The sequence below is a fragment of the Lycium barbarum genome, chromosome 12, assembly GCF_019175385.1.
Source record: "Lycium barbarum isolate Lr01 chromosome 12, ASM1917538v2, whole genome shotgun sequence".
NCBI lineage: Eukaryota > Viridiplantae > Streptophyta > Magnoliopsida > Solanales > Solanaceae > Lycium > Lycium barbarum.
Genome location: NC_083348.1, coordinates 79,661,594 through 79,687,962, shown reverse-complemented (window position 1 = coordinate 79,687,962; position 26,369 = coordinate 79,661,594). Strand labels below are relative to the sequence as shown.

Here is a 26,369-nt window from a genome sequence, read left to right as displayed (position 1 = left end):
CAATATGCTTTATTGTTTACGATGTGAAAATTGGTAAGTAGCACATGCTCCTGCTTTATATTAGATATTCTTCATTCATTCTATCGTATCTTAATTTCCTTTCGGTGAAGCATTCGTCAAAATAAAACAATATCCTTTATTGTTTAAGGTGTGAAAATTGGTGCGTAGCACACGCTCCTGCTTTATATTAGATATTCTTCATTTGTTCTATCGTATTTTACTTTCCTTTCGGTGAGGCATTCGGCAAAATAAAACAATATCCCTTATTGTTTACGATGTGAAAATTGGTGCGTTGCACACACTCCTGCTTTATATTAGATGTTTCCATCCAATTTCCATGTTAAAGTTTGATAATGGACAATTTTGCCATCTTAGTTTGTTCTAAACTATGTATAATGTGACTATCCAGGACAGAGTGCATGTATTGCATTAGTCTGCGGCAATTGTGTTGGCTGGTGAGTCTATACTTTAGCATTTGGCACTGTCTATTACTCCAGAAGTAATAAACTAAATTGCTTACTGTTCTTGATAGGGACTTTCTCTCTTTGCTTAAAAATAAACGTGTTATAATTCTGTTTCATGAAATGAATGATGTGCAGGGGGGAAAGATCCTTACGGGTGATTTAGTCATAGAATCTGAGGAGAACTTTGTGCAGCTAACAATTGTTGAAATTTCTCCAAGAGCTGAAGTTGTGAAGGAAGAATTGTTTGTTCACGTTCTCTTATGTTATGAAGTTTAAGGTTTATCTCCACAAAGGAGGCTTTGCATTTTTTGGAGGAACAATCATTTTATAAAGCAGGGACATAGGCCTGTTGATGTGGCGTCCTCAAAAATCAGGATTTTTAGTTACCTTTTCTCTCCAATTTTTAGACTTTTCCCTTATTTAAATCAATTTCCCAGCTTATTAAAATATAGGAAGAGTCACGTCTTCTAAGTTAAACCAAAATACGAAGAGGCAAGTTTTTACTTTCGTAACTACTCTCCGTCTATTCTTCTTCTTCCCAGCCTTACGTTTTGCTCTTGCTTTCTCCACAATCCATGTCAATGGCTACCATTGCCGAAGTCAAGAGGAACAAAATATGATCTTATAGAAATTTTTGTTAATCCATTTTATCACCGTTGTCCTCTTCGGAACTAGGAAAAGCTAGGGTTCCAGCCTTAGCAAGAATATTATTGCGTACTTCTCTCGGAATAAAGCACTTGGTGCGTCCACTATTGCCAACAGAAATTACTCAAGTAGTTAATAAACGTGCATGGTAGATGCCACCAAGTTGACAACTGAAGTTTTGTGCCTATGCATACAAGGTATTGAATGTGTTCTTGCTGTTTGTTTATTGACACTAGATAATTACTGCTCTTTCTGGATTAAAAGAGATACTGCTTGGAATGCATCTAATGTGAACTAGATCTGATTTTTCTTGTGTCAGCATAAGTTTTAACCATGATTAACTGAAAAATATGGCAGATGCTACAAATTAGAATTAAAGCATATGTTATATTCTCTGGCTTCGATATAAACAAGACTTTGGTGGGATGTCGGGGTGCTTAGAAAAAGGAAGAAGAAGAAATGGTGTACAAAATGCTCCATGAAAGTTTTATCTATCATAGTCAAAGAATTTTGTACCTAAGAGATAGATGATGTTTAGGACACCTTTAGCTGGACCAGTCCCGGGATAAATTTATCCTCCCCTTCTTAATTTGAGTACTCAAAGCCAAGTCCTATGGTTTGGCATTTTCACGCTAGATATTAGTAAATGATTATGATATAATCATGATATCATCCTTTCTTCTTGTATGTGTAATCAGGCACCATTATGTGTAGAAGGATAAGGAAAACATTCATCCGAAACAGTCCTCTCACCAGAAAATGAGGCACAACAGCTTTACAAAAAACAATAAATAGAAATAAAGAAGCGCGATTAATAAGATTAACAGAAAGAAGAGGAAGCGATAGTACCACTAAAGTGTTTGGTAAATTGAGACAAGAACTGGCCTGAAAGAATATAACGTTCTAATAAGATTCTGTATAGAGAGGACTAGAGAAATTACCGATGAAGAGGTGTCGTTGAAGCAGCTTTCAAAGGTTTATCAACTTCTTAAATCAATGAAGGGACAGGGTTTTCAAGTAGAAGAGGAGAGCGATGGTCCAATTCTTATGTATTTTATTGATTTTGGCATGGTACATGAGTTTGATTTGTACTATGTGCTCATCATAGATAGAAATGCTGATTCACTTGCAAGATTTTAGCTTACTGGGATGTTGCTTTCGACTAAAGCTGATGAAGATGAAATCTACCATCTTTCTCTTTATGATGGTGCCGATAAATCCGCGTTTCAAGATTTGCAATTTACTTGACACATGCCCTATTGCTGGTTTAGTTTGGATAATCTAATTGTTTGGTCGTGGTGGATATCAGAAGTAACTTGTGGTTCCTTGCACTTCTATGATTGGTGACTAAGATGATTGAGTTGTATATTTCTTTTTATTCATGTTTACTGTACATTATGTTTGTGATGCATTTGCAAAATTTTGATGAATTTACAGTCTGTCTTTGAAATGAGGTGACATCTTAGAATCTCACAAATTATTCTTAAGTTCATCTCATGATGAGCTCTGGCAGAGGCTATCTCTGCACTAATGCCATAATTTAGAATCTCACGATGTTGAACATGTTGCAAAAAATTACTCCAGTCTCTTATCACTGTGCGTTAGGGACCAAGTTAAGGATTTTGCGAGGCTTCTACAAGCTGTTGACATAACAAAAATTCTATCTACTGATTGTGTCACAAATATCTTCAAGTTCTAGGGGAAGTTGTACTAGAGCCCTTCGCAAGAAAGTTTCTCTTCAGGAGCCGACAAGAGGTAAACTATCACGTTTCTTTTATTTCAAGAATCGAATGTGATGTTGAATTTTTGCTATCTTTTTGTTTTACAATAAGTTATTTTCTGTTTTATGGTGCATGATTGATGGACTATAATTTTCATTTTGATAATATAACTCCTTATTTGAAGAAGCATATGTATTCTAGGCAGTTTCCAAAGTGATTACTCCATTATTTATGTCTAAGAACATGAAAGGACGAGATGGAGCCGTTGGATATTTGGGTTTGGCTTGTGGGTCACCCATGTGGACTGACCCGACCAGTTTAAAAGAGAGAGAGATGAGAGAATTTACTAACGCCTCATTTGTTTGCACTTAATGGAGGTCTAAATCTGAATAGTTCAGACCTTAGACCATTAAGTGTATTTGTTTACATTAAGATCTAAACACTTATTTGGTCTGAATAGATCTTAATCATTAAAATCTTGAACAAAATCTTAATATCATTAAGAGGTATTTTGTATATATAATTTTTACCACCTGCTCCACCCCGCCCCTACTCCACCACCCACCACATCAACCCCAACCCCCACTACTACCCATCTACCCCCCACCTCACAACCCACCCACCATCACCCCATCCCCCCCACCCCACCTACCCACGACCCATCTGTCACGCCCCGAACCATGGCCTGAACGTAACACGGCATTCGGTGCCTGACTGCATGTGACCGAGCGAACCACATGGCTTGCTGAATCATCATGATACATAACATAAGCGGAATATAACGTGAATGCATGATGAGCCTTTATAACACGTAGTAAGTCATAATACTTAATAAAAAATACTTGTTTAAACATAAGTGCAGAAATAACATGAATGAGCCAAAATGGTTATACGACTCCGAATGTCTGACATGACATAATTGACTTGTCTAGTCTATGAAACCTCTATCATGAGCCTGACTGGAAAACATACTTACTGGGACAAGGCCCCCAGCATACCTTTAGATGCAAAACTAAATAAAGAAAGACAATGTCTAAATCCCGAATGAGATGGGGCTCACCAATAAGTTGGTACGTGCAAATCCTAATGAGCAGAAGCATCGTCCTGTAAATCCGTACCTGCATCGTGAAATGCAGGCCCCCGGGCAATAAAAGGGGACGTCAGCACATTGAATGTACTGGTATGTAAAGCAACCGAAAGAAACAACATGGGACATGGATTAACATGATAAGAACTTAAACTGAAAACCTGGACATGAACATGAGCATGAGTACATATGTATATATATAACATAAGTAAAACATGATAAGTAGGGAGAGCATTTCATAGACCGACATGTGATATCACCACGTGGATACGTGGAGTCTGGTACCTCGCCGGACCAGCAGAGCCCCTATACCTTGCCAGGGTATAAGGTGTTAACGTGCCTGATGGATCCATTCAGTGTAAAATTAAGGTATCGTCCTAACTGGGCGGAGCGATCATTGTCCTATGATGGCTACATAGTTTCAGGCTATCTGAGCCTTCTCGGTAATTCGTGCAACTCCCAAAAACATGAACATGATATAGTTGGCTAAGAATCCCATGATTTTCGTGAATTAACTTGTACTTGTCTTGTAATCATGACTTCACGAAAATAACTTGTAAACATGGTTTCATGAAATAACTTGTAAACATGGTTTCATGAAATAACTTGAAATATAGTTTCATAAGATAACTTGTCATAGTCTTGCAAACATGTTCTTGATTCATGAGTAATCGCAATAGTTCGTAATCATATATATAATTGACTTGAAAACATGCTTGTAACTTGCTAGATAGAATCATAAAGTTTCATATAAACATCATGAGAACACATGAGGAAGAATTCATGATTCATGGATTAAGCTGGGATTCCTAATAACCGTAATGGAAGATTAGGAATACAATAACGAATATAGATATAAAATTCATGTACATAAATACATAAATACGGGCTACCTTTTCTGCATGCAAGTGTTTTTCTATGTTATAGTGAGCTCACATTTCAAGCCAAGATAGTTGAATTTAGATTATGTCAGTACACGCCAGGTGGTAATCAGTCGCTACGGTCGGGTACCCGTCATGCCCCTCGTCGGGGTGTTTTAGTAGGTTATTCTCTTTTAACAGGCAGGGAGAGGGACCATGCGATTAATTTCCACGTTAATGGAAATTTTATAAAAATATCTTCCTCTATTTAAAAAAAAAAAAAGAATTTAGCAAATATTAGTAAATGGCCAGTAGGCCAAAAACTAACACCAAAGCCTTGCATGCCTTTGCCATAGTAATTTGGTTGTGATACTTATGTTCATAATGACTAAGGATGTAATTTTCTCTAGTAATTTCGGTCCAGTTCGAGGTTTCGTTAAGAGTAGGTTTGAGTATTAACGAGCACAGGAACCTCCATCATACCATGTCAGCGGAAGAGCTTCACAGATGGCATGTCTGCATAGGAGGATAAATTTGTATCTGATCTACTTACATGGACCAAATTATGCTTTTTTTTTTTTTTTCTCCGCTTCTGTTTCTTGTGCATTGGTTCTTCTTTTGTCTAATTTTACATTATCTGCAGTTGCCAGAAGCTACTCCACCCCACATTAGTGTATCATACAGGCATGCGGGAACTCCACAAATAGGTTGTGAATCTTTGTAGCCAAAAGGTATTATGATTCGAAAAACTATTATAAACTGGATTACATTCACCTTGAATAGAAGCACCATGTAATAATGATACTGGAGACTCCATAATAATGAGAGTGAAGCAACTGACATCAAACTTTCGTCTCAAAATTGTGATGAAAAGTAAACTAAGCTTATCTCTTGAAAAAAAAAAAAAAAAACTGACGCGGTTGAACAATACTCCAGGAAAGAGTCTTGGAGTTAGTGGTTATATGATTGAAAATTCCAGGAAAGAGTCCTGGAGTTTGTGATCCTATCCAACTGAGAACTCAAGGATATTGTCATAGAATCCATGGTTCTACAACTGAGAACGCAAGGAAAGAGTCATGGAGTTCGTTGTATTACTACAACTGAGAGCTCAAGGAAGGAGTTCCAGAGTCGTGGGTCTACCGCAGAGAACTCAAGGAAAAAGTCATAGAGTTAGTGATTCTACAACAACTGAGAATTCAAGGAAAGTCTTGGATTTCATGGTTCTATACCCGAGAACTCAAGGAAAGAATGATGGAGTAATACACTAGTTTGCAATTTTTTAGGCATCAAACTTCACCGACTCGTTATCTCTTCACGTTGCAAGTATATTTACATTCTGTGTATTTCTTATTCTTTCCATCAATTTTTTTATTATACATCATCGTGTAGACTTGCACATTTCGTTACTGGCTTATTTGGATGATGATCCTGCACTAGTTTCTAACTTTGCCATTTTGAATCACTTCAGATGTCACCTGTATCATTTCACCAGAGTTACCCTACGACAACGAAGGCAACAATTACTAGTTGATGCTTATCTAATACTTTTTCTTTCCCTTTTGGTTTTACTTCAACTAATTGGTTAGTGAAGTGTGAAATTAGATTCTAAAAGTTACGATTTTGACCAATAACTGAACTAATAATTTCTTAATGCACAATGTGCTAGGAACTCCAGCATAGTGTAATGGAATTTTACTCGTAAAAGCTCCAAACTCCATTACATTGTGTTGGGAGTTTCACTTCTAGGGAGCTTTTTTGAACTCCAGCATATTGTGCTGGAGTTTCACTTGTCAAAGCTTCAAATTGGGATAAGGCTTCAATACCCCTGAACTATACTCAAAGTTCCAGCGACACAACTTTCCTGTTCAAGGGTCATATTACCCCCTTAAACTTTTTTAAAATATAAAAAATGCCACCCTAAGCCCTGACGTGACAAGAAGAGAGTATTTCACTCTCTTTGGGAGAGTGAAAAAGATAAAATCTGATTAACTAATACAGGTGTCATTTTTTAATTGGGTACTTCACATTTAATTACACCGAATTAATTATCATTAAAGCTTAAAGTTTTTTCTAAACTGATTCTTTTTATTAAAAAGGTGGAAAAACTTTTTTTTATTATTAAAAAATCTGTATTTTCTTAAAATATGGAAAACTGAACTTTTTTTAAAAAATGTGTAAAATCCGTTTTTTAGAAAACAAATCTGGAAAACTGAGTTTTCTTATTAAAAAATATGGACTTTTTAAATCTGAAAAACTGATTATTTTTTTCTTTCTATGAAAAACAATCTAGTTTTCCATATTTACTTTTAAAAAAAGGGGTTTTCCACATTTTAAAAAAATTATTAGTTTTTCCAGATTTTTTATAAAAATCCAGTTTTTTCACTCTTTAAAAAAAAAAACACTTTTTCTAGATTTTTTTAAAAATAATCCAGATTTTATTTGGAAAACAAAACGTGTCCTAGAAAAATGAAATCATGAAAACCTGGATTTTTTAGGACTTTCTTTTAAAAAAAAAAAAAAACAGTTTTCATATTAAAAAAAAAATCATTTTTCCGTATATTTTGAATTAGAAAATCTAGTTTTTCAGATTTTTTTTTTCTAAAAAAATGGGTTTTAAGAAAAATATCAAATTTTCAGATTTAAAAAAAAATCCATTTTTCATTTTTTTAAAACAAAATTCAAATTTTTTAAAAAAATTGCCATGTAAGCGAAAAGAATTAAAAACAAAAAAATAAAAATATATGTGGCATGGAGAGTGTATGTCACTCTCCCATAAGAGTTTAGATATCCAGTTTCAGGATAGTAGCTATTCTGTTTTTAAAAAGTTCAGGGGATAAAAGAACCCCTGAAAAGAAAAGATGTGTCGTTGGAACTCTGGGTATAATTGAGGAGGGTATTGATGCCTTGTCCCCTTCAAATTCCAGCATCATATGTTGGAGTTATTCCATATTCTAACTAAGAGTATTTTTGTCCAGATGCTATTTTCGCCTTAAAAAGTGACTATTTTCCAATTATATCTGAAATGGTGGCTAAACTTTGATTGCCAGATAAACTAGTCATCCCACCTAATGCGAACCCAATACATATGCATCCTATGCTTCATGTCCTCGTCAATTCTCAAGAATCCACCACATTTGCATCCGATGAAGACCACGCGTGAATAGAAATTCCAAAAGTCCTCACCACCTATGTTCTGGATTATTGCCGTGAATTTCCTCACTGTGACCAGAGGTCACTACTCCAAAATCAATCTTCTTCCTTTCCAAGACCCAATCGCTTGTTTTGACTCTGCTTGCTTCTTGCCTGGACAGAAGCTCGGATAGAAACTGATCATGATTGATGAGGATGACTTCGAAGACCAGCGGTAATTTGCCATCCACTTATGAACCATTTCTGAATCACCTTTGCGTTTGGACTTAAATTGAATGGATCACTGAGGTGGCCTATGAGACATTTCAAAAGGAAATGTTCATTTTCATGCTCTCCCACGAGTGTACCTAGCCTTGCATCGGCACTGGTTTTCATACTTGCTGTCATTGCAAAAGCCTCGCCGGTTCCATATATGATTTAGACTAATCTATGTAGAGATAAAACCTCCAATATACATTTTCCCCCCCAAATCCTTATATCTTTCCAGCTATGCTCCCCCATCGTTTGTTATAACTACTCAGATGGATAATAACTGCAGTTTAAACATTCTTACAAACATCCATATCATATCAGTTAAAGTTTTGGACAACTTTGAAGGTGTACGCTTGTACCTTCCTGCCCCATTTTCTGCATTTATTACCGGACCGAATACCCATCAGAGATTGCTGTCATCAATTTTTATTTTGCTCATGAAATCTCCCATTTCGCTCTGTAAGAATAAACCACCTTTCGACTTCCTAACTAATGCTAATTAACTCAAAAGTCTTTCGCTCCCCATGAAACTCTGTGATCCATAACTAGGCAAGAATAGGAGCTTCACCAGAAGAAGAGAGAAAAAAAAAATAAGCCGGAGTTTGGAAATGGAGAGAGCAGAGAAAAAACTTTGGCACATTCTCAGCAGTGGGTGAAACTTTTTTCTCTTCACCTCAGCATTTAAGCTTGCACATTTTCCATTAACCAAAACAAGAGCCTTTATCTTCCTTATCCCCATCCTTCTAATCTATTTTTTGAATATACATATTCCTTTTTGAAAGGCGGGTGTTAAGAGTGACAAAGACGCGCCTATGCATTTTGTATTCTACGAATGAGTAGGATTAGAATATTGTAACCAGCCTTTTCAATGAGGATGTATGGATGTGTACATTTGCCTCCCTTGAGTCGGTTTTGTTAGGAGCCTTGCGACACTTTGTATACGGGTAAAACCGAGGACACAGGCACGCTCGGTTTCCCGTCGTCATGATTATGCTCGGACACAACACGATCTTCTCACCGGGAACGAGGTCTCGAGCTCGGGCAAGGATGAGGCGATAAAGGAAGGGCGATTGACTGCCATTATCAGAAGACCGAAATATCCGTCCTCACCCGGATATTTCGACGTCGATCTCGGCGATACAGCTGTCACCAAATTTACTTGCTTTATTTAGAATTGAACTAGGTTTGAAACTCCTCTACTATATAAAGATGAGGTTATCATTCATGAAGGGGGTTGGCAACAGCAAGGAGAGAAATAGTCCATCTCAACAATCATAAGAATTTTATCAAATCAATTCCCATCTGTTCTTGAGTTTCATTTTATTTGTACCTCATGAGAGCTCGTAACGAAAAGGATATCGACCTCGGTCTCTTAGCCCGAGGCTATACGTATCCATCACTTGGTTAGATCTGATTCTTTGTCCGCTTTCTTTACACATCTCGCTATTTAAATCGTTAATTGAATTTAGTCACATATCTTTGATATCTCGTATAAATTTAATTGTTCTACGTTTTAAAGTTAAACAGCTTGGCGCCCACCGGGGGCCTTAGATAGTAGTGGCGGTTCAATATAACATTCTGGTCACACTCGATATTTTACACTTGTTCTTTAGGGTTTGATTTCAGGTGTACCGGAAATGTCGAATTCACATTCTGTCAACTTCCAAGTGGAACCAAGCCATCACGAGCATGACGACGAGGACGTACCAAACAACAACGCGCCCCCCGTTAATCCTGCTCAGGTCGGGTCGTCGGTGGGCAACGTATCGGTCGGTGAGAACAACGGGGCCATGCTACAAAAGCTCCAGAACCAGTTAGACATGGCCATGGCTCAGTTGCAGGCCCAGCAAAAGATCATAGTGCAATTGCAAAATCGGGGTCAGGCACCCAATGTTGCCCCATCGGAACAGACCCAGGATACAGAGGAGAGACATGCCTCGCGGGGTAACGAGGGCCTCCTCGGACAAAGTATCGAATTGAAAAGAATGCTCGAAGAATTGACCAAATGGGTCGAATTCGATAAAAAGAAGATAGAGGCGAACGATAAGAAGGTAAAGAACTACAACTCGAGGGTCGATCAAATCCCGGGGGCTCCGCCGGTGTTAAAGGGACCGGATTCGAAAAAGTTTGTTCAAATGCCATTTCCGCCAAGTGCGGCGCTGATGAAAATCCCCAAGAAATTTCGCATGCCCGATATCCCGAAGTACAACGGGACAACAGACCCAAATGAGCATGTGATTGCATATACGTGCGCTATCAAGGGCAACGACCTCGCCAATGACGAAAGGGAATCAGTGCTACTTAAGAAATTCGGGAAAACTTTGTCGAAGGGAGCTATGATTTAGTATCATAACTTGCCCAAGCACTCGATTGATTCATTTGCCATGCTCGCTGATGCTTTCGCTAAGGCCCACGCGGGGCTATCAAGGTCGAAACCCGAAATTCGAATTTATTCAACGTCAAGCAATGAGATGACGAGACCTTCCGCGAGTTTGTGACTCGATTTCAAATGGAGTGCATAGACTTGCCTCCAGTTACTGATGATTGGGCCGTTCAGGCTTTCACCCAGGGGCTCAACTCGAGGAGCTCGATCACATCTATGGAATTGAAACAAATCTTGATAGAGTACCCGGCAATCGCCTAGGCTGATGTGCATAACAAATATCAGTCGAAAATCAGGGTCGAAGACGATAAGATTCTGAGGGCCGCTTCAGTGTCGTGGAATTCCGGTAAAGGAAGTGATCGCACAAGGAGAGTGATGGATCGAGATTCCAGATCGTCATATGACAGATACTAGCCGCACCCGCTCGATCAAAGGGGGAATGGGCGTAACAACGAATCGGGCAAGAACGATAGGAGAAGCAATCGAAGCAATGATCAAGGTCCAAACAACCGTGGATTGGTAAACAGAAATGTTGTCGATATAGTTCCGGGAAACAGAGAAACTCTGAGGTTATCCGAGTACAACTTTTGCGTCAATGTAGCAACTTTAGCGGTAGCCGTTATCCGAAACAAAGAAACAAGGCATCCGAGGCCAATCCAATCTGACCCGGAGTAGCAGGACAAAAGTTTTATTTGTAAGTATCATATACTCACGGTCATCAAATCGAGGATTGCCAAAAGCTGAGGGAAGAGGTGGCCCGTCTGTTCAATTTGGGGCATCTTCGAGAATTCTTAAGTGAACGAGCAAAAATCCATTTTAAAAAACCTGGATTCCAACAAGCAGGATAGGTCGGAAGAGCCCCATCAGGTGATACACATGATCATGGGAGGAACTGTCGTTCCTATGGGACCGGTTATAAAGCGCACGAAAATTTTCATAACGAGGGAAAAACGTATCCAAAACGATGACCTCGATGGCCCCATCACGTTCGATGACGAGGACATGGAAGGCATCGCCCAGCCGCATAATGACGCACTGGTAATAGCTGTCCTTGTCAATAATTTTAGAACTAAACGTGTGCTGATTGATCAAGGTAGCTCGGCTAATATCATCTGAGGGAGAGTCGTCAAACAGCTGGGACTACTAGATCAGATCGTGCCAGCCATATAAGTCCTCAATGGATTCAACACGGCATACGAAACGACTAAAGGTGAGATCACTATACCGATCAGTATGGCAGGAACTACGCAGCAGGTGAAATTTTACATGACAGAAGGGGATATAGGATATAATGCATTGCTGGGCAGACCGTGAATTCATCTCGTAAGAGCGGTTCCCTCGACTATGCATCAGGTGTTGAAATTCCCGACTCCAAAAGGTATCAAAATTGTCCGTGGTGAACAGTAGGCCGCAAAAGAAATGTTCGCGGTTGAAGAATCTGTTAAGTCTATAAAAGCACCAGATCGGGGTGAAGGGAAGAATGCCAAATAGCAATCACAGACCCCGGTCCCGGAATCTTCGGAAGATCGGAACGGGGACACGCTAGACAAGGAGTTAAAATTCGGAATACTGAGAACCTTTGTGGTGCCTGATGATTCTGACGCCATTAAGTCCACCGTTGAAGAACTCGAGCAAGTCACACTGTTTGCCCATCTACCAGAAAACAAGGTATACTTGGGCACGGGGTTAACACCCGAGCTCAGAAAAGAATTTATTGAGTTTCTTAAAATTAACTCAGACTGCTTTGCTTGGTACATTTAGACATGGCAGGTATCCCACCGGACGTGACGACACAGAAGTTGAGCTTGGATCCGAGTTTTTTCCTGGTCAAACAAAAGCGAAGGCCATAACCTGAGGTAAAGCATGCACTCATCAAGGACGAGGTAACCAAGCTCCTTAATATAGGGTCCATTCGGCAGGTAAAATACCCAGATTGGTTAGCTAACGTTGTAGTAGTGCCCAAGAAGGGGAATAAGTTTAGAATGTGCGTAGATTATAAAGATCTAAACAAAGCCTGCCCAAAGAATTCCTTTCCTTTGCCCAGCATCGATCGCATGATCGACGCTACCGCGGGTCATGACATGCTGAGTTTCCTCGATACATATTCCGATTACAACCAAATACAAACGGACCCGGAAGATCGAGAAAAATCTCTTTTATAACTAGGTTCGGCATATATTGTTATAATGTAATGCCTTTCGGCTTAAAAAATGCCGGAGCAACCTATCAGCAACTAGTCAACCGATTGTTTGAACACCAAATAAGGAGATCCATGGAAGTTTATATAGATAACATAGTCGTTAAGTCCATGCGAGCAGAGGACCATTTGAAATTTTTGCAGGAAACTTTCAGCATATTAAGAAAATACAACATGAAGCTGAACCCGAAAAAATGTGCCTTCGGAGTCGGATCGGGTAAGTTTCTCAGATTCATGGTGTCAAATCGAGCAATCGAAATCAATCCGAATAAGATAAAGGCAATTGAAGATATCACTGTGATAAACGACATGAAAGGGGTACAAATATTAACAGGACGGATAGCTACCCTGAGCCAATTCATCTCCAGATCCTCGGATAAGAGTCGCCGTTTCTTCTCGTTGCTCAAGAAAAATACTGATTTTGCATGGACCCCCGAATGTCAGGCGACCTTGGCAGAACTCAAAAGATACTTATCAAGTCCACCCCTACTCCACACACCAAGGACGAACGAGCAGTTGTATCTATACCTGGCGGTGTCCGAGATTGCGGTGAGCGGTGTCCTGGTTCGAGAGAAGAATGGTGCGCAGTATCCGGTTTACTATGTAAGTAGAACCCTTGGTGATGCCGAAACCAGGTACTCGCATTTGGAAAAACTCGCTTTGGCTTTATTAAGTGCATCTAGAAAATTGAAACCTTACTTTTAGTGTCACCCCATTTGCATCGTAACATCGTACCTCCTAAGGAACGCCATGCATAAACCCGAACTCTCAGGCCGACTAGCAAAGTGGGCTGTGGAGATTAGCGGGTATGATATTGAATACAAACCCCGAACTGCGATCAAATCCCAAATATTGGCGGATTTCATGGCTGATTTCGCACCGGCCATGATCCCCGAGGTCGACAAAGAAATACTTCTTGCCTCGGGGACTAGCACGGGAGTCTGGACCCTTTACACAGATGGTGCGTCTAATATGAAAGGGTCCGGGCTAGGGATCGTTCTCAAGCCCTCATCAAGTGACATAATAAGACAATTTATTAGGTCTGCTGATTTAACTAACAACGAAGCCGAGTATGAGGCTATGATTGCAGGTTTAGAACTGGCTAAAAGCTTGGGAGCCGAGATCGTAGAGGCCAAGTGCGATTCTCTCTTGGTTGTCAACCAAACGAACGGAACCTTCGAAATCAAAGATGACAAAATGCGGAGATAACAAGAAAAATTGCAGGTTGTCCTTCGCCGGTTCAAGGAGTAGACTTTGGAACACGTACCCCATGATCAAAATAATGAAGCGGACGCCCTGGAAAATCTGGGGTCTTCGGTAGAATCGGAAGGGTTCGCCTCCGGAGCTGTGGTACAGTTGAAAATCAGTTATAGAGACCGGCCACGCCGAGATAAACTCAACTAACCTCACTTGGGATTGGAGGAACAAATACATAGACTACCTCCAAACCGGGAAGCTACCATCTAATGCCAAGGAATCAAGAGCCCTCCGAACCAAGGCAACTAGATTTTGTTTGGTCGATGGCCAGTTGTACCGAAGATCGTTCCACGACCTCTTGGCGAGATGCCTAGGACCAGGGGACTACGTTCTGAGGGATGTTCACGAGGGCACTTGTGGAAACCATTCGAGAGCCGATTCATTGGTCCGCAAATTGATCAGAGCAAGATACTACTAGAACGAGATGGAAGGGGACGCCAAAACCTTCATTCAAAAATGTAACGAATGCCAAAGGCACGCCCTGTCCATACATCAACCCGGGGAAGAGCTCCACCCGGTCCTATCCCCATGGCCATTCATGAAATGGGGCATGGATATAGTGGGACTTTTGCCATAGGCCCCAGGTAAGACGTAATTTATCTTACTTATGACTGATTATTTCTCTAAATGGGTCGAAGTACAGGCACTCGAGAAAGTCAGGGAAAAAGAGGTCATTGATTTCATTTATGACCATATAATCTGTCGATTTGGGGTACCAGCAGAGATCGCATGTGATAACGGGAAGCAATTCATAGGTGGCAAAGTCAGCAAGTTTTTTGAAGCATATAGAATTAAGAAAATCTTATCAACCCGTACCATCCAAGCGCCAATGGTCAGGCCGAGTCTACCAATAAAATCATATTGCAGAATTTAAAGAAGAGACTGACCGGTTCCAAGCACCGATGGAAGGAGGTCCTGCCCGAGGTTTAATGGGCCTACCGCACAATGGCAAGATCAAGCACCGGAGAGACTCCATTTTCCCTTGTATACGGAGCCGAGGCCTTGATACTCGTTGAGGTTAGTGAGCCAAGCTTTAGATTCCATTATGCCACTGAGAAATCGAACCATGAAGCAATGACAGTCAATTAGGATCTCGATGAAAGAATGGAAGCTGCTCATATCCGAATAGTCGCACAAAAACAAATGATGCAAAGGTATAATAACCAGAGGACAAACCTCAGACATTTTCAAATTGCGGACTTGGTACTGAGGACAGTCACACTTCATACGAAGAACCCTCACGAAGGGAAACTAGCGCCGAATTGGGAAGGTCCATACCGAGTAACTGGAATAACCGGAAAAGGTTCTTATCAGCTCGAGAATGAAGACGGAAACCGGCTGAAAAACAACTAGAATGTGGCATTTCTTTTGCTTCTTTCTCTCTCGAACTAACCATGCAGGGATGCAGCCCAAAGGACAGCAAAAATAGCACACCGGATACCCGGAAGTCATAGACTTAGGACTGAAAGCACGTGTTGCACTCTTTTTCCCTTCGACCGTTTTGTCCCGAAGTGGGTTTTCGGCAAGATTTTTAATGAGGCAGCGCCGAACAGCGTGCTACGCATATAGAGCATAGATCAGAGACCGAAAACCTGGGACTGCATAATAGTACTCGAGCCCTCATACTTCGAACTCGAATACTAGGGGACTACTATACCATGAGTTAAGTGAAAACCATGTAAAAGCCAAGGCCTGAACAATAGGATCAGATGTAAGGACCAAACGATCGATTGAATCGTGTCCACTTAGTTTGTTCTTGCCGCGGCAACAATTGCGAATGCATCTCTGGCCGGCTTTTTCAATAAAAAACTTACTTTGATCAAAAGGATCCAATGTTACCAAATACCAAAAATGTTATGGCATAACAGTTAAAGACCACGGTCTACAAAACAAATGCTATGGCAATAATAGTTAAAGACTACGGTCTAAACTATGGCGTAAACAGTTAAAGGCTACGGTCTAACAGTTAAAGGCTACGGTCTAAAAAACAAAGGCAAGCTCGAAAGTTGCGACCTAAAACGGTTAAAGACCACGGTCTAAAAATGCAAAATTATCACAATCAGGTCTGTCTTGCAAACTATGAATAAAGCAACGACTAATGATAACACGAACTAAAGCCCGGTCGTGGGCCGTTACTATTCAAATTTTATCCTAGCTGAAGCAATACGACAAATTATAATGAAGGCATAAACCGAGTAAAACACTGAAACGTGGAAATTCTTTGCAAAAATTAAACACAAATTTCAATTAATTCATATATAAATTAGATTTACAAAGGCTCGGACAATGGCCTCAAAACAAATATGCAAAAACAAAAGAGGGGGCGCGAGGCCCCAAACCTACTCTTCATCCGACCCCTCGGCCTCTTTATCGGCTAACTCGAGATCGATATCCAAATCCTCGGGGTCGAACGCAGCCTTTGCTTCCGCTTCAAGCTCTTTTGCTTCCTCGATCAACTTTGATAAGTCCACACCAGTGGCTTGAACTTCTTCGAGGGTATTTCTTCGAGACAAGCACCGCTCGTGCTCAGCTCTAAGATTACTGGCCTTATCAGCAGCAATCACATCGGCCTTGTACTGCTCTAACATATCATCATAACCCGAGATCTGATCAAGAGCCTTTCCATGCTCATCTTGCAGATCGGCGATGACCAGGCTCAATCGATCATTTCCACCTCGGTCGCAGCAAGTGATGCGCTAAGGCCGTTAATTTGTTCCTCCGATGACCAAAGCTGCTCCCGGAGAACATCACATTCGGACACAGCACCGACGGTTATTTCGTGGAGGGAATCAAACTCGGGTTTGATCCCATCAAGCTCTGCCCGGAGTTGATCAATCTGGCTAACATAAGCTCGGGCCTGAGAAGCAAGAGCATTAGCTTCGGCTATTAAAGATTTATTGTAAACTTCAAAAGCCTTTACCTTCTCTGCCAACTGGTCATGTTCCCGTTTGGCTTCGGCAGCTTCGTTTCGAGCTGCTGCTAAATCCGATATAAGGATGGAAAGATCAAGGAGAGACGGGATATATTGCAATTTATTTTCATATAGAGTCATGAACTCGTCCACCTCCTGACTCTTACTTTCGAGCTCCTCCTTGAGTCGACCCACTTCATGCCTAAGCCGGTGGAAGCTTGCATGGTGAAGCACGGAGGCCTATGAGGAAAAAAAAAAAAACAGTTATTAAAATGAGGCATGAAATTAAAAGTTGAGAAGGACAAGACTTACCCGATTCAATGCGTGCTGAGCCTCGTTGAACAGGCACGATTCATCGACTTCGGCCATTTTCTTATGGTCCTCTTGGGATACCAAAGGATACAGATAGCTGGATACCCCAACAGGACCTGATAACATGTTCATATCGGTCGGCACCTTAAAAGTAATTAGCCTCTTCCTACTCGGGCCGACACTAGGGGCAGGAAACGATTTCTCCAACTTGCGGCCAGAATTAACCCCGAAACGCTCTGCTATAGGGATGGGCAAATTCTTGAAACACGACATACCCGGAGCAAATATTTCGTAATCCCCATGACCGGCCGCCCTTTGCTCGGTCACCTCGCCTTTGGCTTTTTCATCATCGGCAGGAATATCCACCAATGGCGGCGGAGAATCCTGTATGCAAATTATCGTTTCAGATGAGGCCACAACTTGTATCGAGAGAACGGAGCCAATATCGTACAAAGGCGGGATAGTAGGTACCTTAGAGCCTGATATCGATGAAGTTGCCCTCGATCCAGCAGCTGCGGCTGGCAATTTTTCAGTACTTCGGGTAGAAGTATGATCAGAGACCCCAACTTTCGATCCGAAGATCCCGGCATCCGTTGACTTCGAGATATCACTCGGAATTCAACTTGAACTTCCCACCAACGGTGGAGTAACTACAACAAAACCAGTCAAATCATGCTCGAGGAGCTCATCAATAAGACGATGCCCACCCAAAACCTGATCATCGTCTTCTGAATGGTCCAACAATTGACCAACGACCTCAGCATCCATAGCACGGGCCGAGATATCCTCTGATGAGGCCTCTCAAGTGACGTCCCTCAATCTTTTCTTAGCCTAGGACGGAGCTCGAAATGACTCAGAGGATTTTCTTTTCCTCCTTACAACCAGGTCTCCCTGATCGGGAGCTTCGATATCCTACTCATCAGCTGAGGCCTCGACAGTTTTCTAGCCCCGAATTCTGGTGGCCATTGACAAGCCTATGAAACAAAGGGAAGAACAGTCATTACCTAACTAATGTGGCATACTACACAGGGTAGAAAGGTCAACGCTTTAAGGAAAAGACTTACCGTGGGTCCCAGCCTCCCAATGGGACTGGGATAAATGCCTCCAGGTGTGTTCGGCGTAAGTGAGTTGCGAACATATTTTCCCAATCCATTGGTCGAGGTTAGGAACCGCACCAAGGGTTCGAATCAGCGCTGCATACATACGAACAAATAAAAAGTTCAGTATCGGTGCGAGCATACGGCCGAATCACATCGATGTAAATTTACTTACGTTTTGGGTTCCATTTCTCGGGAAACGGTAATTTGTCAGCAGAGATCAGATCCGCTGTCCTGATTCGAACAAACCTGCCCTGCCAGCCTCGGTCCTTATCTTCATCTAAATCGGAGAAAGGCGCTTTTGTAGCTAGTTTAGAAAGTTTTATCATTCCCCCTTTGAAGACGCGGGGGTTGTATAGGCCAAGAAGGTGTTGCACCGTGAACGGAATGTTCACGTTTGTAGCAAAATAACCAAGGAGCACAACGATCCTCCAAAATGACAGATGAATTTAGCCGAGGGTGATATCGTACCGCTTGCAGAAATCGACCACCACAGGGTTAAGTGTGGTGAAGGTGAAAGGGTAGGTATAAATACTCAAGTACCCATCTACGTGGGTCGTTATGGCTTAAACTTGGTCGGGAATAACGACCTCCTTCCTTTTCCACCCATAATCTTCCTTGACTTGTTCGAGTTTATTCAGAGGTATCGTGCACAGATAGGCTGATATTTCAACACCTCGATCCCCCTGTTCAGAAGGTTTCTCGACTTTGAAGTCCCGAATTGTTGAACAGTCTTGAGGAACGAAGTTAGTAAGCAGCGGCTCTGGTTTAGGAGCGGAGGATGTCTCACCGGCCTTAGCCTTTAAATATTTGCTCATTATTTTGAAAGTATGAAGATAAAAATGTCTAAAATGAAGGTTTGAAGATTGGAACGGAAATTAAGAAGAAGATATGGAGGTTTGAAGGTTTGAAGATATCAAGATCAAAGTATTCAGAGCACACGAAGGTAAAAAAATTCTTTGGTAAAAATCTAAAAGTGAAAAAAAAAAAAAAAAACTTGCTTTTATAGAGTGGGACCGAGACAGTCGATCTTCTACAACCGCTTTCAGAGCCAACGGGGCTTTGACACGTGTCGATGTCAAACGGATGTGATGGATGTGACCTGGATCCTATCTGATCATGGGAAGCGTACGAGAGAAGCAACCGGGGGGGTCTACTCAACCAACTGATCGTGCTCGAACAGATCGACCTTCCGAAGGGACCTAGATTGGAACCTCATACAAACCTCTCCATGATCAAGTAAAACTTCCGAATATCTCGCAAAGGGTGTTGTTTCGAACCGGTCATGGCCGAGTTTAGTAACCGGATGCTCGATTATGGAATGAATGTTTATGGACTATGAAATTCAAACCGGTAGCAAAACACATCGGGTTCAGTCGGATTATGGAATAAACAATTATTGATCGAATACAACAAACGCATATGCTAAAGTTTGGGTACCAAAAATTACACGGGGGATGCTCGATAAAGTCCAATAACAACCAATTTGCAAGATTCCATTAAAGATTTTTTCCATTTCATAATATCCTGACTGTGCCGGATACATCGGTACAAAAAAAAAATAAGCAGAAGAAACCCTACTCTATGACCAGTAATTGGAAAATAAAAGTAAGGAAGCCACATCCTTGCTCAAGCTAACAAGTCGGAGGATGAGATCTCCGAGTATATTGATGTGCCGTGAATTTCGGCACATTTTATGCCTTTGTAACTAGAAATGATGCTTGTTTTTAAGTGTTGTTACATTGTTTCTTATGTTATTTTTGTGTTTTATAGGATTGGTTGACTAAGGATCGGAAATGAAACGAGACGCTAAAAAACGGACAAATTGGAGCTAACTAACGGTCTGTAACATGCCGTAACTCATGTTACGGACCGTAACGGGGTCCGTAACTCATGTTACGGTTCGTACCATTGAACCGTAACAAGGCCTAAATTTCCAGAAAGTTTTCACTGAAACAATCAGTGTTACGGTGTGGTGTTACGGTCCGTAACTCATGTTACGGTCCGTAACATATCACCGTAACACCAGCCAAATTTCCAGAGAGTTACCAAATTATTGTCACAGGTTACACCCAGAAGGACGGTCTGTAACGTACGTTACGGTCAGTAACGTCGTGGCGTACCTCATTGCCCACAAGACTGAGGCCAGATACGCTGGAAGATACGGACCGTACCCTGTGTTACGGTCCGTCACATGAAGCCGTAACATGAAGGCAAAAAAGGACGAAACCTGTGTTACGGTCCGTAACCTGTGTTACGGTCCGTAACCTGTGTTACGGTCCGTAACTCAGCCGCGAAGGGGTATTTTTGTCCAGAAACTTGACACGACTTTTGGCCCTATAAATACTTAATGTAGGGTTTTAATGGAGGCATCAGATTTCCTTTGAGAGCATAAATTTCAAGGATTGAATAGTTGAAGGGTTTTGAGCATTTAAGGCAACAACTTCACTTCCATTCCATATTGTATTAGCATTGTAAGTGTATTATGTTAATCTTTAAGTTTTTTTTGTCAACAAACATTATGAGTAGCTAATTTCAATTCTAAGGTTGTGAATCCCATGATGGGTATTATGTGAATGGGTTTCTATTATTGATATATGCATAATGGTTGTTATTTATTCTATCTTTGAGTTGTAACGTTGGGTAATGATTGCAAGCATTAGCCGAAGCCATTATATTGACTTTTCTTAGGAAAGAGAGTCAATATTGGTAAGATTGAATAACAATGACTCGAAGCGTTAACCCTCGTTTAATAGACTAACTTAGGAATAAGAATAAGTCTAAATTGGCATTATTGGTCGCTCTTCGATTGTAACTCTTTTATATTCGGAAGAATCATAAAGAGGAAATACTGCTTAACTGTTGGGAAACATTAAGAAGTCCTTAAGAGACCAAGTGCATATTCATAGAACAACCATTAGAAGTATATCACATTGAAACCTGAAGCATAATATCTAATCAAATTGGGGAACACAACCTTAGTCTCTCTCTCACATTAATTACATTTTAAGTCAAAGTATTCAATTACATTATTCAACAATCAATTCAAACTATCCGGAATAGGATTAAAACATTTAAAGACTGGTATCGCATACGATTAGTACTCTTTTTCTCTCCATATTCCCTGTGGGATTCGACCCCAACCTTGTTGGGTTACTATATTTGACAACGTCCGCTTTACGCCATTAATAGGTGTAATTTGAGCGTATTATATATCCACGGGATGCGGCAATGACGGGTGATACCGATTAGCTGTCCCCACGACTTGCACCAGAGGTAGACGACCCGGGGATATCCAGTTCCGACAAATCTTCCTCATCGAGTACGATCACTGGTGTGTTTTCACCCAAAGGCATCTCCCAGCGAGTCCCCATAATATGGCGAGTTCGAACTCGGGATCCAACCCCCGAATACACAACGGGAAAACTGTCGGCCTCCAAACGTCTGGGTGGCCTCAGTGGAGCAGGTGTTCTTCTTCCCCGAACTATGTCCTCGGTTACCGATTTCCCTTTGGGAGCCCTCCTCGGTGAAGTTCTGGAAACCAAAGATATTGAGTTAAGATATGATACAGAGAAATAAGGATCAAAACGTTCAGATAAAGAAGTTACCATGGTCCTTGCCTTTCCACCCTTCGGGTGCCATTCTTCTCCAAGAACGCCCTAAGCTACGAGCCCCTGAGAAGGGCAATCACCCACTCAAAAATAGCAGTTTCGAGCGTGGGCTCAACTGGGTTCAATGAAGGGTTCTACACTTGGGGAAAATCGACAGATGATGGGCGGTGCAGTTGAACCGTGCGTACCATCACGAACCGGTTAAGCCATCCTCAATCATAATCGTCTTCAGGGTCAATGAGGCTTCGACTTCCCCTGGGAATCAACTGGACAATTCCCCCTCGGATCACCTGAGGTATATATAAATGAAGCAAGTGATCGAGGGTAAAAGCGACTCCGGCAGTGTTGGCCAACTTCTCAATGTAGAACACGAGCCTCTAAATTTGCGGGGCGATATGCCCAATACATTCTCTATATCGACATCAAAAGTCCTCGATTATTCTATGAACGGGGAGGACGAACCCTATGGCAAAAGGATACGTGTACAACAACGAGTAACCGAGAACGTGATGAGTTATTTTCACACCCTCCCCGTCGGGAAGGTCAACGTCTGCACCTAGATGGCAATCTTCCCTGACCATGGTAATGGCGCTATCATCGATATAAGATTCGAAATCTTTCACCGGGTTAAGATGGTGAAGGACTTTGCAGTCATTCGCGTAAATAAAACCCGACGGGACAATACCCGCAGCAATAGATTCTAACTCTCTATCAGGACCATCGGCTCCAGTCGATGGCATGAATGAAGATTGAGCTTCACCCTGAGTCAGTAACAGTACGTAGGCCATGATCGTGGAAGGTTCTCCTTAACAAAGCGTATCTTCAACAGTGGAACAAAAAGATTGAAGATTCGAGGAGTCTTATGGGATCAATGCAGGAATATCAGTAGGTTTAGAGGAGGAACAAAGTGAGATTTAGAGAAGTGAGGATGCATGGGAAAGAAAGAAGGCATGGGCTTTATATAGAAGGAGATTTAAGAGATCCTGTAGCATATCAAGAGTTCTGATACAAGGAGGATTCCCCAAAAAGATTTGGCGGCTGGGTAATAATGACCCAGCATCGGGCAGAGTGAGATTTGACTTAAACGTTCCATACCGGGTAATTAAAGGCAGCTGCTCAGTTTGTTAAGGATCCATTCCCCGCCGTTAGTAACTGCACCTCAAGAAATGGGGGGACTATCTGTATACGGGTAAAACCGAGGACACATGCACGCTCGATTTCCCGTTGTCATGATTATGCTCGGACACAACATGACCGTCTCACCAGGAACGAGGTCTCGAGCTCGGCAAGGATGAGGCGATAAAGGAAGGGCGATCGATTGCCATTAACAGAAGACCGAAATATCCGTCCTCACCCAGATATTTCGACGTCGATCTCGGCGATACAGCTGTCACCAGATTTACTTGTTTTATTTAGAATTGCACTAGGTTTGAAACTCCTTTACTATATAAAGAGGAGGTCATCATCCATGAAGGGGGTTGGCAACAGCAAGGAGGGAAGTAGTTCATATCAACAATCATAAGAATTTTATCAAATCAATGCCCATCTGTTCTTGAGTTTCATTTTATTTGTACCTCGTGAGAGCTCGTAACGAAAAGAATATCGACCTCGGTCTCTTAGCCCGAGGCCATACGTATCCATCACTTTGTTAGATCTAATTCTTTGTCCGCTTTCTTTACACATCTCGCTATTTAAATCTTTAATTGAATTTAGTCACATATCTTTGGCATCTCGTATAAATTTAACTGTTCTACGTTTTAAGGTTAAACACACTTTCTATGCTCGTCTTGTAGATATATATTCATTTTCTTAGTTCGGAAAAAATGGCCATCAAACAAGTGGTACCCTTTCCATAGAATCTGGCAGCCAATGAAGTATATTACTGTATAAATGTATTTATCGGGTGGGTAAAACAAATTAAAGAAAGGAAAGAAGAATCAGTAAATTAAAATTGACAGCAAATGCCCACTTCATTAGATTGAGAGAAACAGGAAAAAGGGTGAAAAAAGAACCAGAGAACAAAAAAAGGTGTCTGAGAAGTAAAAGCCAACTTTTCATTGGTAATAGCTAGTTGCAGTTGGATTCAAGTTAAATGTGTTTCCATATACTATAGACCAATTTGGTGTTCACGCTGATAAAAGACAAATATCTATTGCTACTCCATCCAACTTGTGTAACCAAGTCTGATTTAGCATGGAGTATATGTTGAGTGGCTGTTACATTAAATATTACAAATTTTACCTATATAGAAGAGCCGGTTGGCCCAACCTTTTCGTCGTCCGTTCCAATAATAAAAAAAAAAGTGTGGCCTCATACTTTTCACTAACCAATATTTAAAAAAAAAAAAAAAAAGTGCAGGCTCCATACTAAACACCAATCAATATAAACAAAAAAAAGTGGAACCCACCATCTCTAAACTCACGGGAAAAAAAAGTGGATCCCATATTAACAAAATCAAGCAATATTAAAAAAAAAGTGAATCCCATATTAAAAAAATAAATAATGTCCAAAAAAAAGTGCATCCCATATTAAAAAATCAAACAATATTCATGTGATTTCCAAAGCATCTCATTAAATCAATAATGATGGATTCATTGCCACATGCGTATCAACCCATTAGTGGGAGCAAATGAAATTATTGCACAACATACTTAAAATGCTTATATATTAAAATAAGATAGAATTTAATTACATTTTCATTTTTTCCTTACTCTAATAAATGTGAAAAGAGATTAATATCGTAAAAGAAAAAATAAGTATTAAATGGAGATCAAATAATAAATAAGGTAAATTAGTCAAATTATTATTCTAATTGACATTTCCTTAAAAAAACGTGCAAAAGACAACATGACAAATAAAATGAGCTAAACCAAGAATATTCACCAAAAATTAAAAAATAATAGTTCTTCGATTAAATAGAAAGTTAAATTTCTACTTTATTTCATTTTAAACATGTGAAATTAATATAATAATTTGAATTAGAATTATCCAAATCAAAATTTGATAAAAAAAAACAATAGGTATTGTTTAGGCCCAATCTACATACATTAACAATAGAATATTTTACATCTTTAAATTAATCGAATCAAAATTCAAAGTATCTACTGATGCTTAAATATTGCTGTTGTTTTATTTCAAAGAGAAAAAAATAGTTTCCTTTTAAATAAGTCTTCTCTTTTAAAAAGTATTAATAAATTTTTGCCAACTTTGCATTCGTAGCAAATACTAATATAATAAAGTTTTGAATACGGAGCACAAACTACAATGTTATATTAATCGTGTTTTGAACATAATATATGTATTACTTTACTACTATATAGAAGAGCCGGTTTATAGAGGCAAGATTGTCGTCCGTGTTCGGTCCTACTTTTTTATTTAAGGGCAAAAAAATCCTTTGTGGTCCCACCCATTTTTTTATTTAAGGGCAAAAAAATGACATTTTATACTTTATATTACCAACTCTTTTAAAATGTAGATAGAAATACTTTATTATATTTCTATTTTTCTATTATATAGAAGCATCGGTTTACCCATACTTCGTCGTCAGTCACTCTTTAAAAAAAAAAAAAAGATAAACCCCATACTAAAACCGCCGAGCAATATTTTTTTTTTTTAAAAAGTAGACCCCACCCTCTCCAAACTCATGAAAAAAAAGTGAAACCAATATTAAAAAAAAAAAAAAAAACAATGTCAAAAAAAAAACGTGCACCTCATATATTAAAAAATCAAATAATATTCATGTAATTCCCAAAGTATCCCCATCAAGTCAATAATAGTGGATTCATTGCCACATGCGTACAGATGCAGAAGTGGCTAAAGAAGTCGGAGGAAGAAAGTAGTTGGATGTAACACCTCGTAACTTCGGACGAAGTTTGAATCATAAGATGATAATATAATGGAACCAATATGAGGGTTATAGGAAGTGTTTTGAAAACCAATTAAGTCATAATAAATGTCTTTGGGCAAAGAAAAGTTGGAAGACACTCTACGGGGCATGTTTGCAAGTGAGTTTATCGAAGGTCTTACTTCCAACAACCATAACCCCTCTATTAATTTTGATTTTGGGAAAACTTCCTTGATGAAAGTTGTAGCCCCTTGAAATAGCTTTCCAACGGTATATTATGGGCCTCAAACGGACATCTTTGCAAAGAGTTATGCCCATTATACGACAGACTGTCCGAGCAGAGGAATTTTGACGGACCATTTGACGGTCCGTATAACATTTTGACGGTCCGTAAAACATTTATACGGTCCGTCAAATGGTCACAGAGGATCATTTTTTTGTTGGTCAGTTTTACGGTTCATTTTACGGTCCGTATAACATTTTGACAGTCCGTAAAACATTTATACGGTCCGTAAAATGGTCACAGAAAACCATATTTTGCTGGGCAGTTTTACGGTTCATTTTGACGGTCCGTAAAA

At 40.3% G+C, this 26,369-nt stretch overlaps 2 protein-coding genes across 7 annotated transcripts in view; both read right to left on the bottom strand.

Moving 5' to 3' along the window:
* Positions 1 to 26,369, bottom strand: part of LOC132623758 (probable leucine-rich repeat receptor-like protein kinase At1g35710) — a 68,061-nt gene that overhangs the window by 19,393 nt on the left and 22,299 nt on the right. The window contains exon 16 of one of the 3 annotated variants that reach the window (XM_060338573.1): positions 3,619 to 3,948. The exons of the other annotated variants lie outside the window; for them this stretch is intronic. Coding sequence (XP_060194556.1) covers positions 3,778 to 3,948 — 171 coding nt within the window. The 3' untranslated portion in view covers positions 3,619 to 3,777. Of the gene's footprint in view, positions 1 to 3,618; positions 3,949 to 26,369 lie in introns of those variants that run through there. 3 annotated transcript variants of the gene reach the window in all.
* Positions 16,212 to 24,774, bottom strand: LOC132623445 (uncharacterized). Of its 4 annotated transcripts, none has more exons than XR_009576238.1 (4): positions 17,711 to 24,774; positions 17,240 to 17,623; positions 16,937 to 17,167; positions 16,212 to 16,873 (listed from the first exon to the last, which is right to left on the bottom strand). XR_009576238.1 is itself a non-coding variant. In XM_060338201.1 (3 exons), exons 1-3 carry the CDS (start codon positions 17,510 to 17,512, stop codon positions 16,673 to 16,675), a joined length of 705 nt encoding a protein of 234 aa, XP_060194184.1. In that variant the 5' UTR covers positions 17,513 to 24,774; the 3' UTR covers positions 16,212 to 16,672. The 4 variants fall into 4 exon arrangements, 1 of the variants encoding a protein (XP_060194184.1); XR_009576240.1 differs by having other exon boundaries at positions 17,240 to 18,432; positions 18,512 to 24,774; XR_009576237.1 differs by having other exon boundaries at positions 17,240 to 21,870; positions 21,945 to 24,774.